This window comes from Papio anubis, chromosome 1 (genome assembly GCF_008728515.1).
Source record: "Papio anubis isolate 15944 chromosome 1, Panubis1.0, whole genome shotgun sequence".
Classification (NCBI taxonomy): Eukaryota; Metazoa; Chordata; class Mammalia; order Primates; family Cercopithecidae; genus Papio; species Papio anubis.
The window spans coordinates 43529122-43546742 of record NC_044976.1 but is presented as its reverse complement, the minus strand read 5'-3'; the positions used below and the strand labels follow the sequence as shown (position 1 = coordinate 43546742).

The 17621-nt window shown below is 43.1% G+C and overlaps 1 protein-coding gene across 5 annotated transcripts in view; it reads left to right on the top strand.

Moving 5' to 3' along the window:
- Nucleotides 1-17621, top strand: part of ZSWIM5 (zinc finger SWIM-type containing 5) — a 193547-nt gene that overhangs the window by 159170 nt on the left and 16756 nt on the right. For 2 of the 5 annotated variants that reach the window (XM_009207478.3, XM_017960994.3), the window contains exons 5-11: nucleotides 1226-1405; nucleotides 7581-7757; nucleotides 10470-10616; nucleotides 11932-12069; nucleotides 15032-15292; nucleotides 15504-15639; nucleotides 16858-17015. In XM_009207478.3, coding sequence (XP_009205742.2) covers nucleotides 1226-1405; nucleotides 7581-7757; nucleotides 10470-10616; nucleotides 11932-12069; nucleotides 15032-15292; nucleotides 15504-15639; nucleotides 16858-17015 — 1197 coding nt within the window. The remainder of the gene's footprint in view (nucleotides 1-1225; nucleotides 1406-7580; nucleotides 7758-10469; nucleotides 10617-11931; nucleotides 12070-15031; nucleotides 15293-15503; nucleotides 15640-16857; nucleotides 17016-17621) is intronic. The other 3 variants (XM_031667998.1, XM_031667994.1, XM_031668001.1) reach the window with 3 other exon arrangements.

Sequence of the window (17621 nt, the reverse complement as noted above, 5' to 3'; positions counted from 1 at the left end):
TAAGACACACTGCAGCCAGTTGCACCGCCTGTAATCCCAGCACTTTGGGAGGCCAAGGTGGGCAGATCATGAGATCAGGAGATCGAGACCATCCTGGCTAACACGGTGAAACCCCGTCTCTACTACAAATACAAAAAAATTAGCCAGGCTTGGTGGCAGGTGGCTGTAGTCCCAGCTACTTGGGAGGCTGAGGCAGGAGAATGGCGTGAACCCGGGAGTCGGAGCTTGCAGTGAGCTGACATCGCGCCGCTGCACTCCAGCCTGGGCAACAAAATACAAAAATTAGCCAGGCGTGGTGGCAGGCGCCTGTAATCCCAGCTACTTGGGGTGGGGGGCGTGGGGTTGGGGCACCGAGGCAGGAGAATCCCTTGAACTCAGGAGGCGGAGGTTGCAATAAGCCAAGATCGCCCCATCACACTCCAGCTTGGAGGGACAAGAGCGAGACTTCGTTTCAAAAAAAAAAAAAAGGAAAAAAAAAATCCCAAGAAAGGAATAGTTTTAAGGCATCACAAGTTATCAGCAGTTTGAAAATCCAAGTCCAAATACTTTATTTTTTTTGAATAAGCAAATACTAAGATTCTACTATGTGCTATGGTAATATGCTAGACCCTTGACAAAGGTTATCTCATTTAATTCTCACAATAGCCCTACAAAGTAGGTATTTTTATGATCTCAGTTTTACAATTGAATGATTTGATGAAGCTCAGGAAGTTCAGCTAAGCAAAAAAATAAAACTTTTTCTGACTTCCTCGCTTCCAACCATGTCCTTGTACTAAATGCCCTTCCTCTATGCATATGCTTTCATACCCTGAACGTATCTTTATCTTAATACTTATCATATTCAAATGGAATTATGTTTATTTATCTGTCTCCCTCACTAGACAGTTCCTCAAGGGTAGGAACAGTGTCGGTTTTATTCACCAGCACAGAGCCTTAACATAGAAGGCTCTTAATAAATATTTATTACACTGCAGATCTGAGCTCAGAGTTCAAGCCTAAGTCCGTCTTTATATCACAGGCACACAGATTCAAATAAGACAGTCACTCTACTTTAAGGAAGTGTTGGGAAGGAAAAACAAGCCAGTTCTAAAAATCTTAGCGAATTTTTTACATTAAGAAAAGTTAATGCTTTGGAAAGTTTCTCTACCATCTAAAAATGAAACTGAAACATTAAGGCTTACATCAAAGGAGAGATGTTAAGAATATGGGTTGCTTTATTTTCCAGGGGCTTTATGGGTGTGCATAATTTTAAATCCACACTGCAAACTGGAGGAGAAATCCTGCTGGCTGCAGCAGCTGCAGAAGTGGAGCGACCTGGATGTCTGTCCCCTGGAGGATGGAAACTATGGACATGAGCTGCCCAACATCACCAATGCACTTCCCCAGAATGCCATTCACAGCCCAGGTGAGCCAAGTGTCCTTTTAGGCTCTTTGTACCTGGAACTTCGAAAGGTGGGAGGGTAAATCTAAAACGTAGCTGGATAGCCTTTTGGCTGTCAGAATTGCCATTCTAAATAAGAAAAGCCTGTGTTTTTATTCATCTTGAAATGCCGAACCTTAAGTAAGGATAAGCTTTTATCTTTGACATTGAGTTGCTATCCTTTTCCACATCTAGTGTCCTTACAGTGCCTAGCATAATGTCCTAGAGCCCTCTGCATGACTCCTGGTCTACTCTTCAGGTTCTTCCTGTCTAATGTATTAAATGTCTTGGCTTCAGTTGGGGTTGGTTTAGCTCAGACCTAACTTAGGGGAGGAACAAAAGACCTATAAAAAGCAGTTTTAAAAACTTTTAAAAACTTTTAAAAACTTTTCTTACTTCTGTTTTCCTCAAATTTTTATACAGCAAATAGCTGGGTGGGATCATCCTCCCATATTATTGGTAGGATTCCTGCCCCATTTTAAGACACTTCCAGTACAGTGATACCATACACTCCACCTTTTGAGCCCACTGGCCTGCAGATATCACTTGACATCAGCATTTGTATCAGTTTTAGTTCAACTAATTCAGTCTATTTGATGTTGTCAATTGATCTATTTGATGTTGTCAATTGATTATTCTTTAGCCTATTGAGAGCCTTTATTGGTAGAAGATTTTATCAGACACTGATTTTACAATTGGTTCCTTTTATTTTATTTTATTTTATTTTATTTTATTTGGAGACAAGGTCTTGCTCTATCCCCCAGGCTGGAGTACAGTGGTGCGATCTTGGCTCACTGCAACCTCTGCCTCCAGGGTTCAAGCGATTCTCATGCCTCAGCCTCCCGAGTAGCTGAGATTGCAGGTGTGACAGCCACCACACCTGGCTAATTTTTGTATTTTTAGTAGAGACAGGGTTTTGCCATGTTGGCCAGCGTGGTCTCGAACTCCTGACCTCAGGTGATCCACCCACCTCAACCTCTCAAAGTGCTGGGATTACAGCCATGAGTCACTGCGCCTGGCAGTTCCTTTTATTTTAAATAACTCCTTTGGTATTTTCAGTCTCAAGAAGGAAATCACGAAAATTATTGTTTTTGTTTGGTCTTCTTCTGTACCATAATTAGTTGTTAGTATATTTAAGACAACTAAGGTAATGGAAGATGAAAAGGCTACAATTTTGCCACTTATTTACCCTTTCCTGGCACTCATCTAGCTTCCACAACACAGGAAGCCATCTCTTTGATAGTGGCTTTGGATAGCATAGAGAGGGTCAAATGCATACAAACACATGCCTTGTTCTGTTGCCCAGGCTGGAGTGCAGTAGTGTGATCTCAGCTCACTGCAACCTCCACCTTCCAGGTTCAAGCAATTCTCCTGCCTCAGCTTCCTGAGTAGTTGGTACTACAGGCGCGGGCCACCACACCTGGCTAATTTTTGTATATTTGGTAGATACAGGGTTTCACCATATTGGCCAGGCTTGTGTCAAACTCCTCAAGTGATCTGCCCATCTTGGCCTCCCAAAGTGCTAGTATTACAAGCGTGAGCCACCGCACCCAGCCTGGTCTGGCAGTTTCTTCCTGTCATAATATATTGGTTCTTTGTTGTTGTTAGCTCTCCTTTGAAGATGTTGCTTCTTCTAAAGCCTTCTCAGGTTGTGATTGATACCTCTCTCACATCCCTTTACCTTTGGGGCTGGAGAAGCAGTTGATTCCTGCCTATTCTTCAAGGTCATTTCTACATAATTCTCCTTCCTACCTTCTTAAAATACCTCAGGTTTAAGTTTATGCCATCAAACTATACTGTCTGCCACCCTGCTGGTTTTTGTCATCTGTAGACCTCTGGGTCAATCCCTCTCATTCATTGAAGATTTTTAGCTATTGGCTTACTAATACTACTTTCTATCACTGTTCCTATCGTAATTCTTTTTGTTTAATTTTTTTTTTTTTTGAGACTGGGTCTCACTCTGTCACCCATGCTAGAGTGAAGTGGCGTGTTCTCATCTCACTGCAACTTCCGTCTCCCAGACTTCAGTGATCCTCCTATCTCAGCCTGCCGAGTAGTTGGGACTACCGCCGTGAGCCACCACTCACAGCCAAATTTGTGTGTGTGTGTATTTTTTGTAGAGATGGTTTCGTCATGTTGCGCAGGCTAGTCTCGAACTCCTGAGCTCAAGCAGTCCTCCTGCCTTGGCCTCCCCAAGTGCTGGGATTATAGGCATGAGCCACCACACTGATTCCCATCATAATTCTTGATGACTTCAGTAGCCACATAGATGACCCTTTCAGTACCCTGGCCTCTCAATTATTTGATCTCCTCTTTTCCGGTAGTCTCATCCTCCACCATAACTTAGCCATTCAACCCCAAAATCATACCCTAAACCTTGACATTACCAAAAACTACACCCTCTTCATGCATCACCAGTTACCACCATCATTCTTGCTAGCTTTTCTTTAGTATCCCAATTTTAGTAATTCTTTGACCCAGTAGGAATTTTGTCTTACTGTGTAAGACAGGGTTTTACAGGTTTTTGTTTTGTTTACCAAAACAAAACAGAAAACACTCTTGTGACTCCACGTGCATCTCTGGGTGGTAGAAATAGGTGGTAGAATTAGGAAAAATCAGTTAAAAAGAATAGTACAGATTTTCCATCTCCATTTCTTCTGTTCTTAATCTCCCTGAATTCACTCCAAGTCAGGCTTTCAATCCCTACCACTACTGAAGCAGCTCTTGTATCAGTTACTAATGCTAACTGTTGCTAAATCTACTAGTTGTTCTCAGTCATAACCTTACTTGACCTATCAGCACTGTTTGACACATTGGTCACACTCTCCTTGAAACTTCTTTGTCATTTGACTTCCAAGAAACCATTCTCTCTTGGTTCTCCTTACTTCATTGGCCATTCCTTCTAAGTCTCTACTGTCTCTTCCCCAGTTCCCAACCTAAAATGCCATAGTGCCCAGGGATCTGTCATCAGACCACCTCTCTTTCTTTTTTTTTTTTTTTTGTTTGAGACGGAGTCTTGCTCTGTTGCCCAGGCTGGAGTGCACTGGTGTGGTCTCGGCTCACCACAACCTCCGCCTCCCAGGTTCAAGTGGTTCTCCTGCCTCAGCCTCCTGAGTAGCTAGGATTACAGGTGCCCGCCACCACGCTTGATAATTTTTGTATTTTTAGTAGAGACGGGGTTTCACTATGTTAGCCTGGCTGGTCTCGAACTCCTGACCTTGTGATCCGCCTACCTCTGCCTCTCAAAGTGCTGGAATTACAGGAGTGAGCCACCGCGCCTGGCCACCACCCTCTTTCTATACTACTTCGTTGGTTGCATTGTTTTAGTAATCATCTAAATACTAACAACTCGTATATATAGATCTTGCCCAGACCTTTCCTCTCAACTCCAGACATGTATATTTGATATTCAGACTGCCTTTTTGATACCCCATTTATCTATTAACAGGCATCTCAGTAGGATTCCTACCCCTCAAGCCCCACCCAAACCTGCTCCTCTTGCAGTCTTCCTGTCTCCATATATGGCAACTCTCTTAAAAACCTTGGAGTCATTCTTAATTCTTTACTCTCTCTCACCCCAGCTCTAATCCATGAGCAAATCCAATTTGAAATATATGCAGAATCCAACTACTGCTCATCATCTCCACTCTTTATTTCTCTGCCAGCTACCATCATCTCTCACAAATTATTGTAGTGCCCACCTGATTGCTCCCCCTTCTTCTGCCCTTCCACCTTATAACCTGTTCTCAATACTGCTGCCAGAGTTATCCTTTAAAATGCAAGTCCCATCATATACCTTCACAGCTCAGAGCTCTTCAGTAGCCTCTCATCTTTCTCAAAAACCCAAAGTCATCTTTTTCTCATGGCCTACATTGGCCCTCCATGATCGAGTTCTCTAATATGTCTCTGACTTAATCTCCTGTGATTCTCCTGCTTGCTCATTCCATCCAACTATACTAGCCCTCCTCACTGTTCTCAAACACTCCAAATATACTTCTGCCTTAGGACTTAGTACTTGCTGTTCCTTTTGCCTGGAGATCATTCTATATATGAATAGAACAATAACCCCCTGCCTAACCCCAGCTTGCTTTTCTCCCTAACTCTGCTTTAGACTTTTTCATAGCACTTATAACTGTATGATATATCTGATACACTATATATTTACTTAACTGTCTCTCCCCAATTGAATGTAAAGGTCCATAAAGACAGGGACTTTGTATGTCCTAAGCACTAAGAACAGTACCTACTGTATAGTAGGCAGTAATTATTCGCTGATTTAATCAATTTAAAAATATATTGGGAGCCCAGTGTCCACTGTGGGTTGAGCAGACCAGTGGATTCTCAGTTCAGCAATAGATGAGCTTAGATTCCAGCCAGTAGAAGAGTCATTGTGCTTTCAGTGAGGACAACATGAAGGAGAAGCAATTTCAGTAAATACTGTCAGTGCTACTTGAATGATAATATCCTTCAACCATCTGAGCCTGTACCCAATGGGATATATTAAATTCGAAAGAAATGACCAGATTCCAAGGACTTTTCCTGAATGGTTGAATATGTTAGGTTGTTTCATATTCAGTATGAATTATCTGACATTCCCTCATAATTTTTTTGCACAGAATCAGTAGGTACACACCTCATTTGGGCATCTCTGTAAATGTCCGTACGGTACAATACGTCAGTTCTTGATCCCAAAATAGTTTAAATTGCCATTAATCTGGCAAAGCATCAGTTAAGTGACTCCCTCATGGTTTCTTATTACCTTAAATATCATTTCCATGATCCTCCCTAAGTCCATGGTTTATGGCAAGATATCTTCATTTGGTCCTCCTACATACCACCCTTAAGAGTTGAGCCTACATTTTTATCTGCAGTTTTGGTTTCCCTGCAGCCCTTTTCCTGAAGAGAGATGGCATGATAAGCCTCCAGTGAGAAAACAAGTTTGTCTTTTATTAGCCAGTTTTTTCTTTTTCTTTTTTCTGAGGCATGATCTCGCTTTGTTACCTAGGCTGGAGACCAGTGGCACGATCTTGGCTCACTGTGGCCTTAACCTCCTGGGCTCAAGTGATCCTCCTGACTCAGCCCCTGAATAGCTGGGACTACAGGCCCACGCCACCATGCCCGGCTAATTTTTATATTTTTTGTAGAGACAGGGTTTCACCACATTCCCCAGACTGGTCTCAAACTCCTAGACTCAAGCAATCCGCCAGCCTCAGCCTCCCAAAGTGCTGGGATAACAAGTGCGAGTCATCACACCTGGCCTCATCAGTTTTTTCTTATTGGGGAACAAGACTGTAAGCCGCAGATATCAGTGTAATAAAGGTACCTGAATATACAGAGCTTCAGCTCTTTCTCTTTTTTTTTTTTTGAAATGGGGTTTTGCTCTGTCACCCAGGCTAGAGTGCAGTGGTGTAATCTTGGCTCACTGCAGCGTCTACCTCCTGAGTTCAAGTGATCCTCCTGCCTTAGCCTCCCAAGTAGCTAGGACTACAGGCATGTGCCACCATGCCTGGCTAATTTTTAAATTTTTTATTTTTTGTAGAGACAGTGTCTTGCTATGTTGCCCAGGCTGGTCTTGAACTCCTGGCCTCAAGTGATCCTCCCACTTTAGCCCCCCAAAGTTCTGGGATTACAGCAGAAGCCACTGTAACTTCAGCTCTCTTTCAACTCTTAATATGAATTTCATGAAAGTCCTTGGTCTGATAAGGGAAACTTGGTATGAAACAAGTTACAGATTGGCCAAGGATATTGCCTAGCTGCTTCTCTCTACCTTTGACCTCGATAGAAGCAGTTTATATCTTCATGATTGAGTGGCTAAGCACCACTACTCCTCTTGTATTTCATGTAGCTTCTGGATCTCAGGAGAAATTAGTCTTCTGTAGGAGGAGGAAGGAAGCCATAGATCTCTGTGGGAAGGTTATTCCTATAAAGAGCACACACACACTAAAAGCTTATCCAAGAAGGAGGCAACACAACAGATACTCAGAGATCGCAAGTGGCTGCTCTCATTGCCCTTCCACCTTATAACCTGTTCTCAATACTGCTGCCAGAGTTATTCTTTTAAAATACTATTATTCAGCCAACCTCCCACCCTGAAGAAGACCCAGGGCTTAAAACTTCAAATTGCCTGTCACTGTACTGCTGCATGTTCTTCTTTCTCCAGACTCCTTATCCAGACCAAGACGAACAGTGTTCACTAGAGCCATTGAGGGCCGTGAATTACATTGGCAGGATAGCCACCTACAGCGAATAATCAGCAGTGATGTTTATACAGCTCCTGCCTGCCAGCGGGAAAGTGAAAGACTACTCTTTAATTCCCAAGGCCAGCCACTGTGGCTTGGTAAGTCTAGCCCTCCTCTAAGAACTTGAAAGCCACCCTCACTTCATGCCAGGCCCAAATGAGCCATCTTCATACGTACCTACAACTCAAACTACAATTTGGACAGTTTTCACACAGATCTTTTGGGGCTTTTATTAGGGATATTTATGTGAAGCCTAAGCCATTTGCATGTATACTCAGTTGCGATACAGCAACCTCAAATAAGAATTTGCATCCTGTCCTCTAAGCTTTGGCAGGGGTGAAAGGAGTTAATGCATCTCAAAGAGCACTAACAAAGCAATTAGGCCTCAGTTCACAGCTTCTCTGAGTTATTAAGCAACAATAGTCTACTCAGTAGTTATTGAGCAACATTATAGTCTACTCTAAAATTACATGTTTTGCTAAAAAAAGCACTAATTTGAATTTGAATTTTTTTTTAGTCTCCTATGCTAGTAAATAGGACATAATCTACATTTGTCACCAAGCAGTCTTCCTTTTCTCCTTCCCACCTTCCTACCTTCCTTCATGATAACAGGATAGAGCTGTTTCATTGTGAGTTTAAACCCTCCTCTGAAATAGTTTCCTGGCTTTCCCTCAATCAGCCTGTCCCTGACTTTATCACAGGATACCCATTTCAAAAGAGACATTCTTTTTTAAAAATATTCATTTTCCGAGTCTTACAGCAATGACATACATTTTCATTGTCTTCTCGCAATTACCTACCTCCATCTCTCAAACCATATCTTTGTCTTTCTCAAGATTTTGCTGAATCTAGATATGCCCGTCTCTCTCTTGAAAGCAATAGCCAGACACACTGAGTCACCACCTGAAGTTCCCTCTGATCATCTTTCTTCTGTGATCCAGCACTTCTAAAACATAAATCTAATAAGCATGTGAAAGAATATACACCTCATTAACAAAGATGCAAATTAAAACAACACTGAGTTAGCATTTTTTGATTTTCAAATGGTCAGGCGTTTTTAATTAAGATAATTAGTTTCTGGTGTGGGAGAAGTTGCATGGAGATAGGTTACCACTACTTATAGGAGTGTAAATACTTACAGTCTTTCTGAAGGGTATTTCTTCTTATCAAAAGCTTTTAAAATATGTTCATACCATGTGATCCAGGAATTCTACCTGTAGGAATTTATCCTGAGCCATAATTAACTAAGGATATGCATATAGCTAAGGGGTTCATTACAGCATGTACAAAAATAAGGTAGATGAGAAAAAATGGAAACCATATAAATGTCCAACAATAGGGGATTGATTAGCTCAATAGATATACATGTATTCACCAGAATGATATGTAATCATTTTTAATGTTATAGATGTATATTTGATAACATGGAAAAATATTTACAATGTATTATTAAGTGGAAGGCCAGTTACAAAACAGTAAGTGTTAATACCATCCCATTTTTAGTAAAAACTTACTAGACTGGGCGCAGTGGTTCACACCTGTAATCCCAGCACTTTGAGAGACTGAGGTGGGCGGATCACCTGAGGTCAGGAGTTTGAGACCAGCCTGGCCAACATGGTGAAACCCTGTCTCTAGTAAAAGTACAGAAATTATCCGGGTGTGGTGGCACACATCTGTAATACCAGCTACTCAGGAGGCTGAGGCAGGAGAATTGCCTGAACCTGGATGCCGGAGGTTGCAGTGAGCCAAGATCACACCACTGTACTCCAGTCTGGGTGACAGAGTGAAACTCCATCTAAAAAAAAAAATTAATAGAAAAGTGTGAGTAAATATACATGACACTGGAAAGAGTGATTATTTCTGATTTTTATTTTATATTTCTTTATAAGTATTTTCAAATTTTCTGCAATTACTTCTGTAATTTTTAATTTTATCTTTAAGAAAAAAGCACAAAATAAACCATAAAGCTTGTTATAATTACTCACCTATTTGTAAGTCTTTGGTTTGGTAGTCTTCCATTATCCCTAAGGTAAATTCAAACTCCATAGAATGGCATTCAAAGCTGTTTATATTCCAGACTCTACCTTTTCCAGGCTACTTAAGCCACATAACATAATTCTTAACTACATGGAACTATTTGCCATACTCTGAAGATGGATGCTATTAATATATTGAATAATTTTTATGCTTTTACAATATGCCCCTGCTTATGTTTGCTTTGTCAGGAATGTCTTTCCCTGTTTGTCTACCTGTTTGAAATCTTACTTGTCCTTCAAAGCACAGCTCAAATATTATTTTCTCTATATATATTCCTATGTTACTTCTTTTTAGCTGCTTTATAATTACGTTTATGTATCATTTGTGAGCTCTTTGAGAGCAATGACCATTTCTTATTCATCTATGTACTTCCTTTGCCAAGCATACTCCGTGGCATATAATAGGTTTTCAGGAAATGTAGGATTAATTAAATGAATGAGACTTTTCCCATTAGGCAGTTAGTTGCTACCTCCATTGGTTTCCCATAGTATAATATATGTTTGCAAAGAGAGAAACTACATTTTATTATCCTACTTGTGTGTCCCTTTCAACACCATAGACCACGCTGAGGCTGCAAGGTAGCTCTTTCAAGATATCACCTGTGATTTATTCAACTTTTTATATCTTCAAAGATAAAGACACAGTTTCTGGTATATAGTAGATGTCAGGTTGAATTTGAGGGACTGGACTGAATACAAACCCTCTTTGTCAGGTGTAAATTTTCCTGATTTGAAATTTTAACTAGACCAAAATATCTTCTTCTTATTTGGTAGAGCATGTGCCTACAGCCTGTGCTCGGGTTGATGCCCTACGTTCCCATGGTTATCCAAAAGAGGCCCTCAGACTCACAGTGGCCATTATTAATACTCTGAGGTTGCAGCAGCAGCGGCAACTGGAAATCTACAAGCATCAGAAGAAAGGTATAGTAATTAGGAGCCATCTAACCCCCTTAGGCCCAAAGCTGATGAGGATCCTCGGAGGATACAAGGCCCGGAAGAGCTAGAGAATTCCAGGTCATTCTCCTTGCTGTGTGGAATGCTTCACTTTATGAATCTCAGTTTTCTCATCTGTTAATTTGGGAATAATACCTGTTTGCCTCCCTCATAAGGCAGTTAGAAGGCTCATTAAGATCTTGTATGAGAAGACCATTTTTAAACTGTAAAGCTGTAGAGAGGCATGGTGACTCACACCTATAATCCCAGCACTCTGGGAGGCCCAGGTAGGAGGATTGCTTGAGGCCAGGAGTTTGAGACCAGGCTGGGCAACATGGTGAGACCCTGTCTTTACAAAAATAAAATAAAGGCTGGGCACAGTGGCTTAGCCCTGTAATCCCAGCACTTTGGGAGGCCGAGGCAGGTGATCACCTGAGGTCGGGAGTTCAAGACCAGCCTAACCAACATGGAGAAACCCCATCTCTACTAAAAATACAAAAAATTAGCCAGGCATGGTGGTGCATGCCTGTAATCCCAGCTGCTCGGGAGGCTGAGGCAGAAGAATTGCTTGAACCTGAGAGGCAGAGGTTGCAGTAAGCCAAGATCACACCATTCCACTTCAGCCTGGGCAACAAGAGCAGAACTCCATCTCAAAATAAATAATTAATTAATTAAATTAAACTAAATATGCCAGGCACAGTGGCTCACACCTGTAATCCCAGGACTTTGGGAGGCTGAGGCAGGTGGCTCACTTAGGCCAGGAGGTCGAAACCAGCCTGGCCAACATAGCAAACCCCAGTTCTACCAAAAATACAAAAATTTGTCAGGCATGGTGGCACATGCCTGTAGTCCCAGCTACTCTGGAGGCTGAGGCACGAGAATCATTTGAACCCAGGAGGCAGAGGTTGCAATGAGCCAAGATCACGCCACTGCACTCCAGCCTGGGCAATAGAGTGAGACTCTGTCTCAAAAATAAATTTTTAAATAAAATAAAATTAGCAGAGCATGGTGGCATGTGCCTGTAGTACCAGCTATTCAGAAGACTCAGGTGTCTCTTAAAACAAAAACCTGTAAAGCTGTATCCATGTATGCACTACCAGCAGGCAACCCAAATGCAGACCACATGACCTTATAGCTGGCTGGTATGTTTGAGGCCAGCCCTGTCAACCCAAAGCAAGACAATAAAGAAGCTTTTATTTGACTCTCAGGGTCAAGGCTGGAGAGACTGATAAGAAGACCCAGGCAGGGACAGATAGCAGTTTGTCTCTATCACTGTCTAAAATTTTAACTTGCTTGTTTCCAGAACTGTTGCAGAGAGGAACCACAACCATCACAAACCTGGAGGGCTGGGTGGGCCACCCCCTGGATCCCATTGGCTGCCTGTTTCTCACTTTGACTGAGGCCTGCCGCCTGAATGATGATGGCTATCTGGAGATGTCAGGTACAGGGGTCAGCCTGAGGCAAACCAAGACTGCCCTTGTTGGCTAGAATAGTGGCTTACATCTGTAATCCTAGCATTTTGGGAGGCCAAGTTGGTGGATTACTTGAGTTCAGGAGTTCAAGACCAGCCTGGGCAACATGGCAAAACCCTGTCTCTACAAAATATTAGCCAGGTGTGATGGCAGTCACCTGTAGTCCCAGCTACTTGGGGGCTGAGGCACTAGGATCACTTGATCCCAGGAGATCGAGGCTGCAGTGAGTCAAGATTGCACCACTGCACTGCAATCTGGGTGACAAAGTGAGACCCTGTTTCATTAAAAAAAAAAAAAAAAGACTGCCCTTGTCAGCCCTTTTCTCCCTTCCAGACTCTGTTCTACCTCCTTTTGAAGTTTTTGTCCCCCTCTTGTCCAAACTAGAGCACCCTAAGAGGTTTCTTCATACTTGCCCATTTCCCACCTTCCTTTCCTACCCTGTGGTCTGGCCTTGTCCTGATTTCACATTTTACCTTGCCAGCCTTCCTTGTTCCTTTTATTTCCCTATCATAAATGCCTAAAGAATGTAATCCAAGAAGAATAACAAGTAATAGAGAAATTTCAGCAGTCAGAGGCGAGAAGCTAGAGCAGTCTGAAAGTGGGAAAGAACTTCCATCAAGAATCCGTGTATCCCTTGCAATTGCATAATAATATTTTCTAGTTTCCTTTGAACTTTCTTTTAAATGATGGTTTTGTATCAATTTTACAAATAAGAACTAGAGGAGAATAATTTAATAGAGTCTCAAGACCTTATTAAGAGTAGCCAAGAATACGGCCGGGCGCGGTGGCTCAAGCCTGTAATCCCAGCACTTTGGGAGGCCGAGGCGGGTGGATCACGAGGTCAGGAGATCGAGACCATCCTGGCTAACATGGTGAAACCCTGTCTCTACTAAAAATACAAAAAACTAGCCGGGCGTGGTGGCGGGCGCCTGTAGTCCCAGCTACTCGGAGGCTGAGGCGGGAGAATGGCGTGAACCCGGGAGGCGGAGCTTGCAGTGAGCCGAGATCCCGCCACTGCACTCCAGCCTGGGCGACACAGCGACACAGCGAGACTCCGTCTCAAAAAAAAAAAAAAAAAAAAGAGTAGCCAAGAATAGATACAAAATTGATTCTTTTTTCTTTTATGCCTTCACTTACTGTATACATATATCTACTTTAGTATTTAGCATGCTACATTACAATTTATTTACAAATAGTTCTCTTTTACTAGACTGTCAGCTACTTAAAAACAGAAATTATGACTTCTTTATCTTTGTGTTCCTAGCACTTAGTGGAGGACCTGACATTTAACAATCTTTCATAAATACTTATTGGATAGATGAGGGAGAAAAGAAAAGAAACCAAGACTTTGACTTTTAAACTGTGCTTACTTCCTGAAATTATGCATCCAGTGGTGGAGCATGTGAGATAATAGTAAATAAAGGTTGCACATGTTACAAAAGTAAGAGTTTAACTGTATGGATTCAGATTTCTCTGGGTAGAGATATAAGGGATGGCCCCAAGTCAAGTGAGGACTGCTCCTTGTCTTCCCTCTGACCCCTTGCAAAGTGAATCATCATCTTTGGTCTGTTTCATCTGTACAGTGACATTTACATCTTGGAAACCTGAGTTTGCACTTGGGTTTATTCATTCACCACTAACACATAGCAATACCTAGAACAACAAGATGGTCTAATCCCTTTAAGGTGTTCACATTCTATGAAAGAGACAGAAACAAAAACAGACAATTACAACATTACATAATGTGCTAGCAAAAGATAAGATTTTATACTTCCCTAACTGGCTTAGCCAGTTCATATATTGAGAAGGAGGTGGGCCGGGCGCGGTAGCTGTGACCTGTAATCCCAGCACTTTGGGAAGCCAAGACAGGCAGATCACCTGAGGTCAGGAGTTCGAGACCAGCCTGGCCAACATGGTGAAACCCCGTCTCTGCTAAAAATATAAAAATTAACTGGGTGTGGTGGTGTGCGCCTGTAATCCCAGCTACTTGGGAGGCTGAGGCAGACGAATTGCTTGAACCGTGGAGGCGGAGGTTGCAGTAAGCCGATATCGTACCACTGCTCTCCAGCCTGGGAAACAGAGCGAGACTCTATCTCAAAAAACAAACAAACAAAAAAAAGAGGTGGGGCTGGGCATGGTGGCTTATGCCTATAATCCCAGCATTTTGGGAGGCCAAGGTGGGAGAATCACTTGAGCCCAGGAGTTTGAGACTATATCTCTGGGCATCATAATGAGACCCTATCTCTACAAAAAAAATATAAAAAGTATCTGGGCATGGTGGCATGTGCCTGTAGTCCCAGCTACTCAGGAAGCTGAGGTGGGAGGGTTGCTTGAGCCCAAGAGGTTGAGGCTGCATCAGTGAGCCATGATTGCACCACTACACTCCAGCCTTAGCAACCGAGCAAGACTCTGTCTCCAAAAAAATAAAAAAAGACAGAAGTGGGAATCTTTGTGGCTCTGTGTAACCTTCTTTTCAGTATATTTTCCTTACTATTCTGGGGTTCTGATTCAGCTTCCCTGTGATAGCTGTTGACCAAGCTGTATCCCAAAGATGGGAGGGAAAGACAGTAGACTAGGACAGACACGGTGGCTCACACCTGTAATCCCAGCACTTTGGGAGACTGAGGTAGGCAGATCACCTGAGGTCAGGAGTTTGAGTCCATCCTAGCCAACATGATGAAACCCCCCTCTACTAAAAATACAAAAATTAGACAGATGTTGTGGCATGCTCCTGTAATCCCAGCTACTTGGGAGGCTGAGGCAGGAAAATCGCTTGAACCTGGGAGGCGGAGGCTGCAATGAGCTGAGATCGCACCACTGCACTCCAGCCTGGACAACAGAGCAAGATTCTGTCTCCTAAAGAAAAAAAAAAGAAAGAAAGAAGACTCTAGCAAGCCTGACCTAAAGAATTTGGTGCCCTGTTGCCCTCAGATATGAATGAAAGCAGACCCCCTGTGTACCAGCATGTACCTGTGGCTGCAGGCTCCCCAAACAGCAGTGAGTCCTACCTGTCATTGGCCTTGGAAGTTGCACTGATGGGCCTGGGTCAACAGAGGGTAATGCCTGAAGGCCTCTACGCACAGGACAAGGTATGCCGTAATGAGGAACAGCTCCTGAGCCAACTCCAAGAGCTGCAGCTGGACGATGAGCTAGTGCAAACACTGCAAAAGCAATGCATCTTACTGCTGGAAGGTAAGTAGAAAAGAGTCTCTTGTCATGGTGTCTTTGACCCATGACCCTGAGCTCCCCTCTTCAATAGAGTACAAGTACAGGAATATTTATGACATTAAAATGTAGTGAAGGTTCCCATGATTAGCAAACATGCATGAGATATTGGGGCTCAAGTCCAGACTGGCAAATGGAAGCATACAGATAAATAACTGGCTGACTTATCTTCCTCCAGGGGGCCCTTTCAGCAGTCTGGGAGAAGTCATCCACCGAGAGAGTGTTCCCATGCATACCTTTGCCAAGTATTTGTTCTCAGCTCTGCTGCCTCATGATCCAGACTTGTCCTATAAATTAGCTTTACGTGCCATGAGGTGGGTAGCCCTTTCCCAGTCCAGTTGCCTCCATCAAAGCAGAAGTGTCCAGTGTTCTTTTTCTTTGCTTATTTCACTTTCTTTTCTGTCCCTCTTTGTCATTCTGTTGGACCTGCTACCAAGTGTACCTTAAAATAGTTCAGATATTTTTATATGATCTAGGATTCATATCTGGATTCCTTGTTGGTGACTTGGTTCCCTGGCAGTACTCATGGTTGATTGTTTGAGGAAGCCCCTGAGATGTTAATAAATAAGGAGTACTTAAGACCTGAGTCTTCCTGTTCAGTGGTTAGTCTGGCAAGCTGAGAAGGGGTCTGAGCCCTTCTATAGTTCAGCTGAATCAAGGTTCCCCAGCACAGGTCCCCAGAAGCAGCTGGGGGAAGTAGAGGTAAATATATTTACCCCAAGACTTGAGAACAATGAGCTATGGGCATTTTGTTTCCAAGCTAGAATAAGATCCTTGGTTTAGGCAGTTAAACTTAACTCTGTGATGTAGCAGACTATACAGAAGAACAATTTTAGTCGGACTGTAAGGCTTGGACAATACGTTAGCTAAAACAGGAAATTCCTTGGCACGTATTTCTTATACTTTTAGAAATAACCAGGCTGGGTACAGTGGCTCAAGCCTGTAGTCCTAGCACTTTGGGAGGCTGAGGCAGGTAGATTGCTTGAGCCTAGGAGTTTGAGACCAGCCTGGGCAGCATGGTGAAACTCCGTCTCTACAAAAACAAAAAATACAAAAATTAGCCAGGCGTGGTGGTGCATACCTGAAGTCCCAGCTACTCAAGAGGCTGAGGTGGGAGGATTGCTTGAGCCCAGGAGTTCAGGGCTGCAGTGAGCTGTGATTGCGCCACTACACTCCAGCCTATGTGATAGAGACATTGTCTCAAAAATAAATAAAATAAACAACCCTATGATTCTTTTTTAAAATGTATTAACTTTTCTCTCTTCTTACAGTATATCATACTACTCAACCCGGTAGCTCTTAAACTGCCTTTCGCATCCATTTGTAGTGGAAACTATTCAGCGTTGAGTTCTCTTAAGTACCAAGGCACTCACCTCATATAGTGTATAGTACCACAGGTGTAAAAACCTTCAAAGCTCTTAGTTAATCCTTTCCTCTCCCCAGTTCCTCCCCAGCAAAGAGCAAGCTTCTCTAAGGTGGTTCAGAAGCCCAGGGTCTGGATGGTGGCTGATGATTCTTCCTGGGTCTTCCAGGTTACCTGTTTTAGAAAACTCAGCTTCTGCAGGCGACACAGCCCACCCTCACCATACGGTGTCTGTGGTGCCCAGCCGTTATCCTCGCTGGTTCACGCTTGGACACTTGGAATCACAGCAGTGTGAACTGGCCTCCACCATGCTGACTGCTGCCAAAGGTGAGCATAGATAGACCTTAAGCTCCAGCATCACCCATCTGCCTGCCCAGCATGGCCTGTCAAAGGCTTGGCCTGCAGTCTCCTGAGGAAGAGAAGCTCCTTGACCATTTAGAGTGATAGTGATCCTCACTTTGCTGCCATTAGAAAGAGCACCTGGGCTGGGCGCGGTGGCTCAAGTCTGTAATCCCAGCACTTTGGGAGGCCGAGACGGGCAGATCACGAGGTCAGGAGATCGAGACCATCCTGGCTAACACGATGAAACCCCGTCTCTATTAAATACAAAAAAACTAGCCGGGCGAGGTGGCGGGCGCCTGTAGTCCCAGCTACTCGGGAGGCTGAGGCAGGAGAATGGCGTGAACCCGGGAGGCGGAGCTTGCAGTGAGCTGAGATCCGGCCACTGCACTCCAGCCTAGACGGCAGAGCGAGACTCCGTCTCAAAAAAAAAAAAAAAAAGCAAAAAAGAAAGAGCACCTGGATCCAAGCCAAAACTTTACCCTAGTAACTAATTGTAGGATCCCGAATATTTAAAATTAATTCATCTTTAAGTTACTTTTAAATCTAACCTTCTGTTTGATAAAATCACTTCACCTTTCTAAGCCTCAGTTT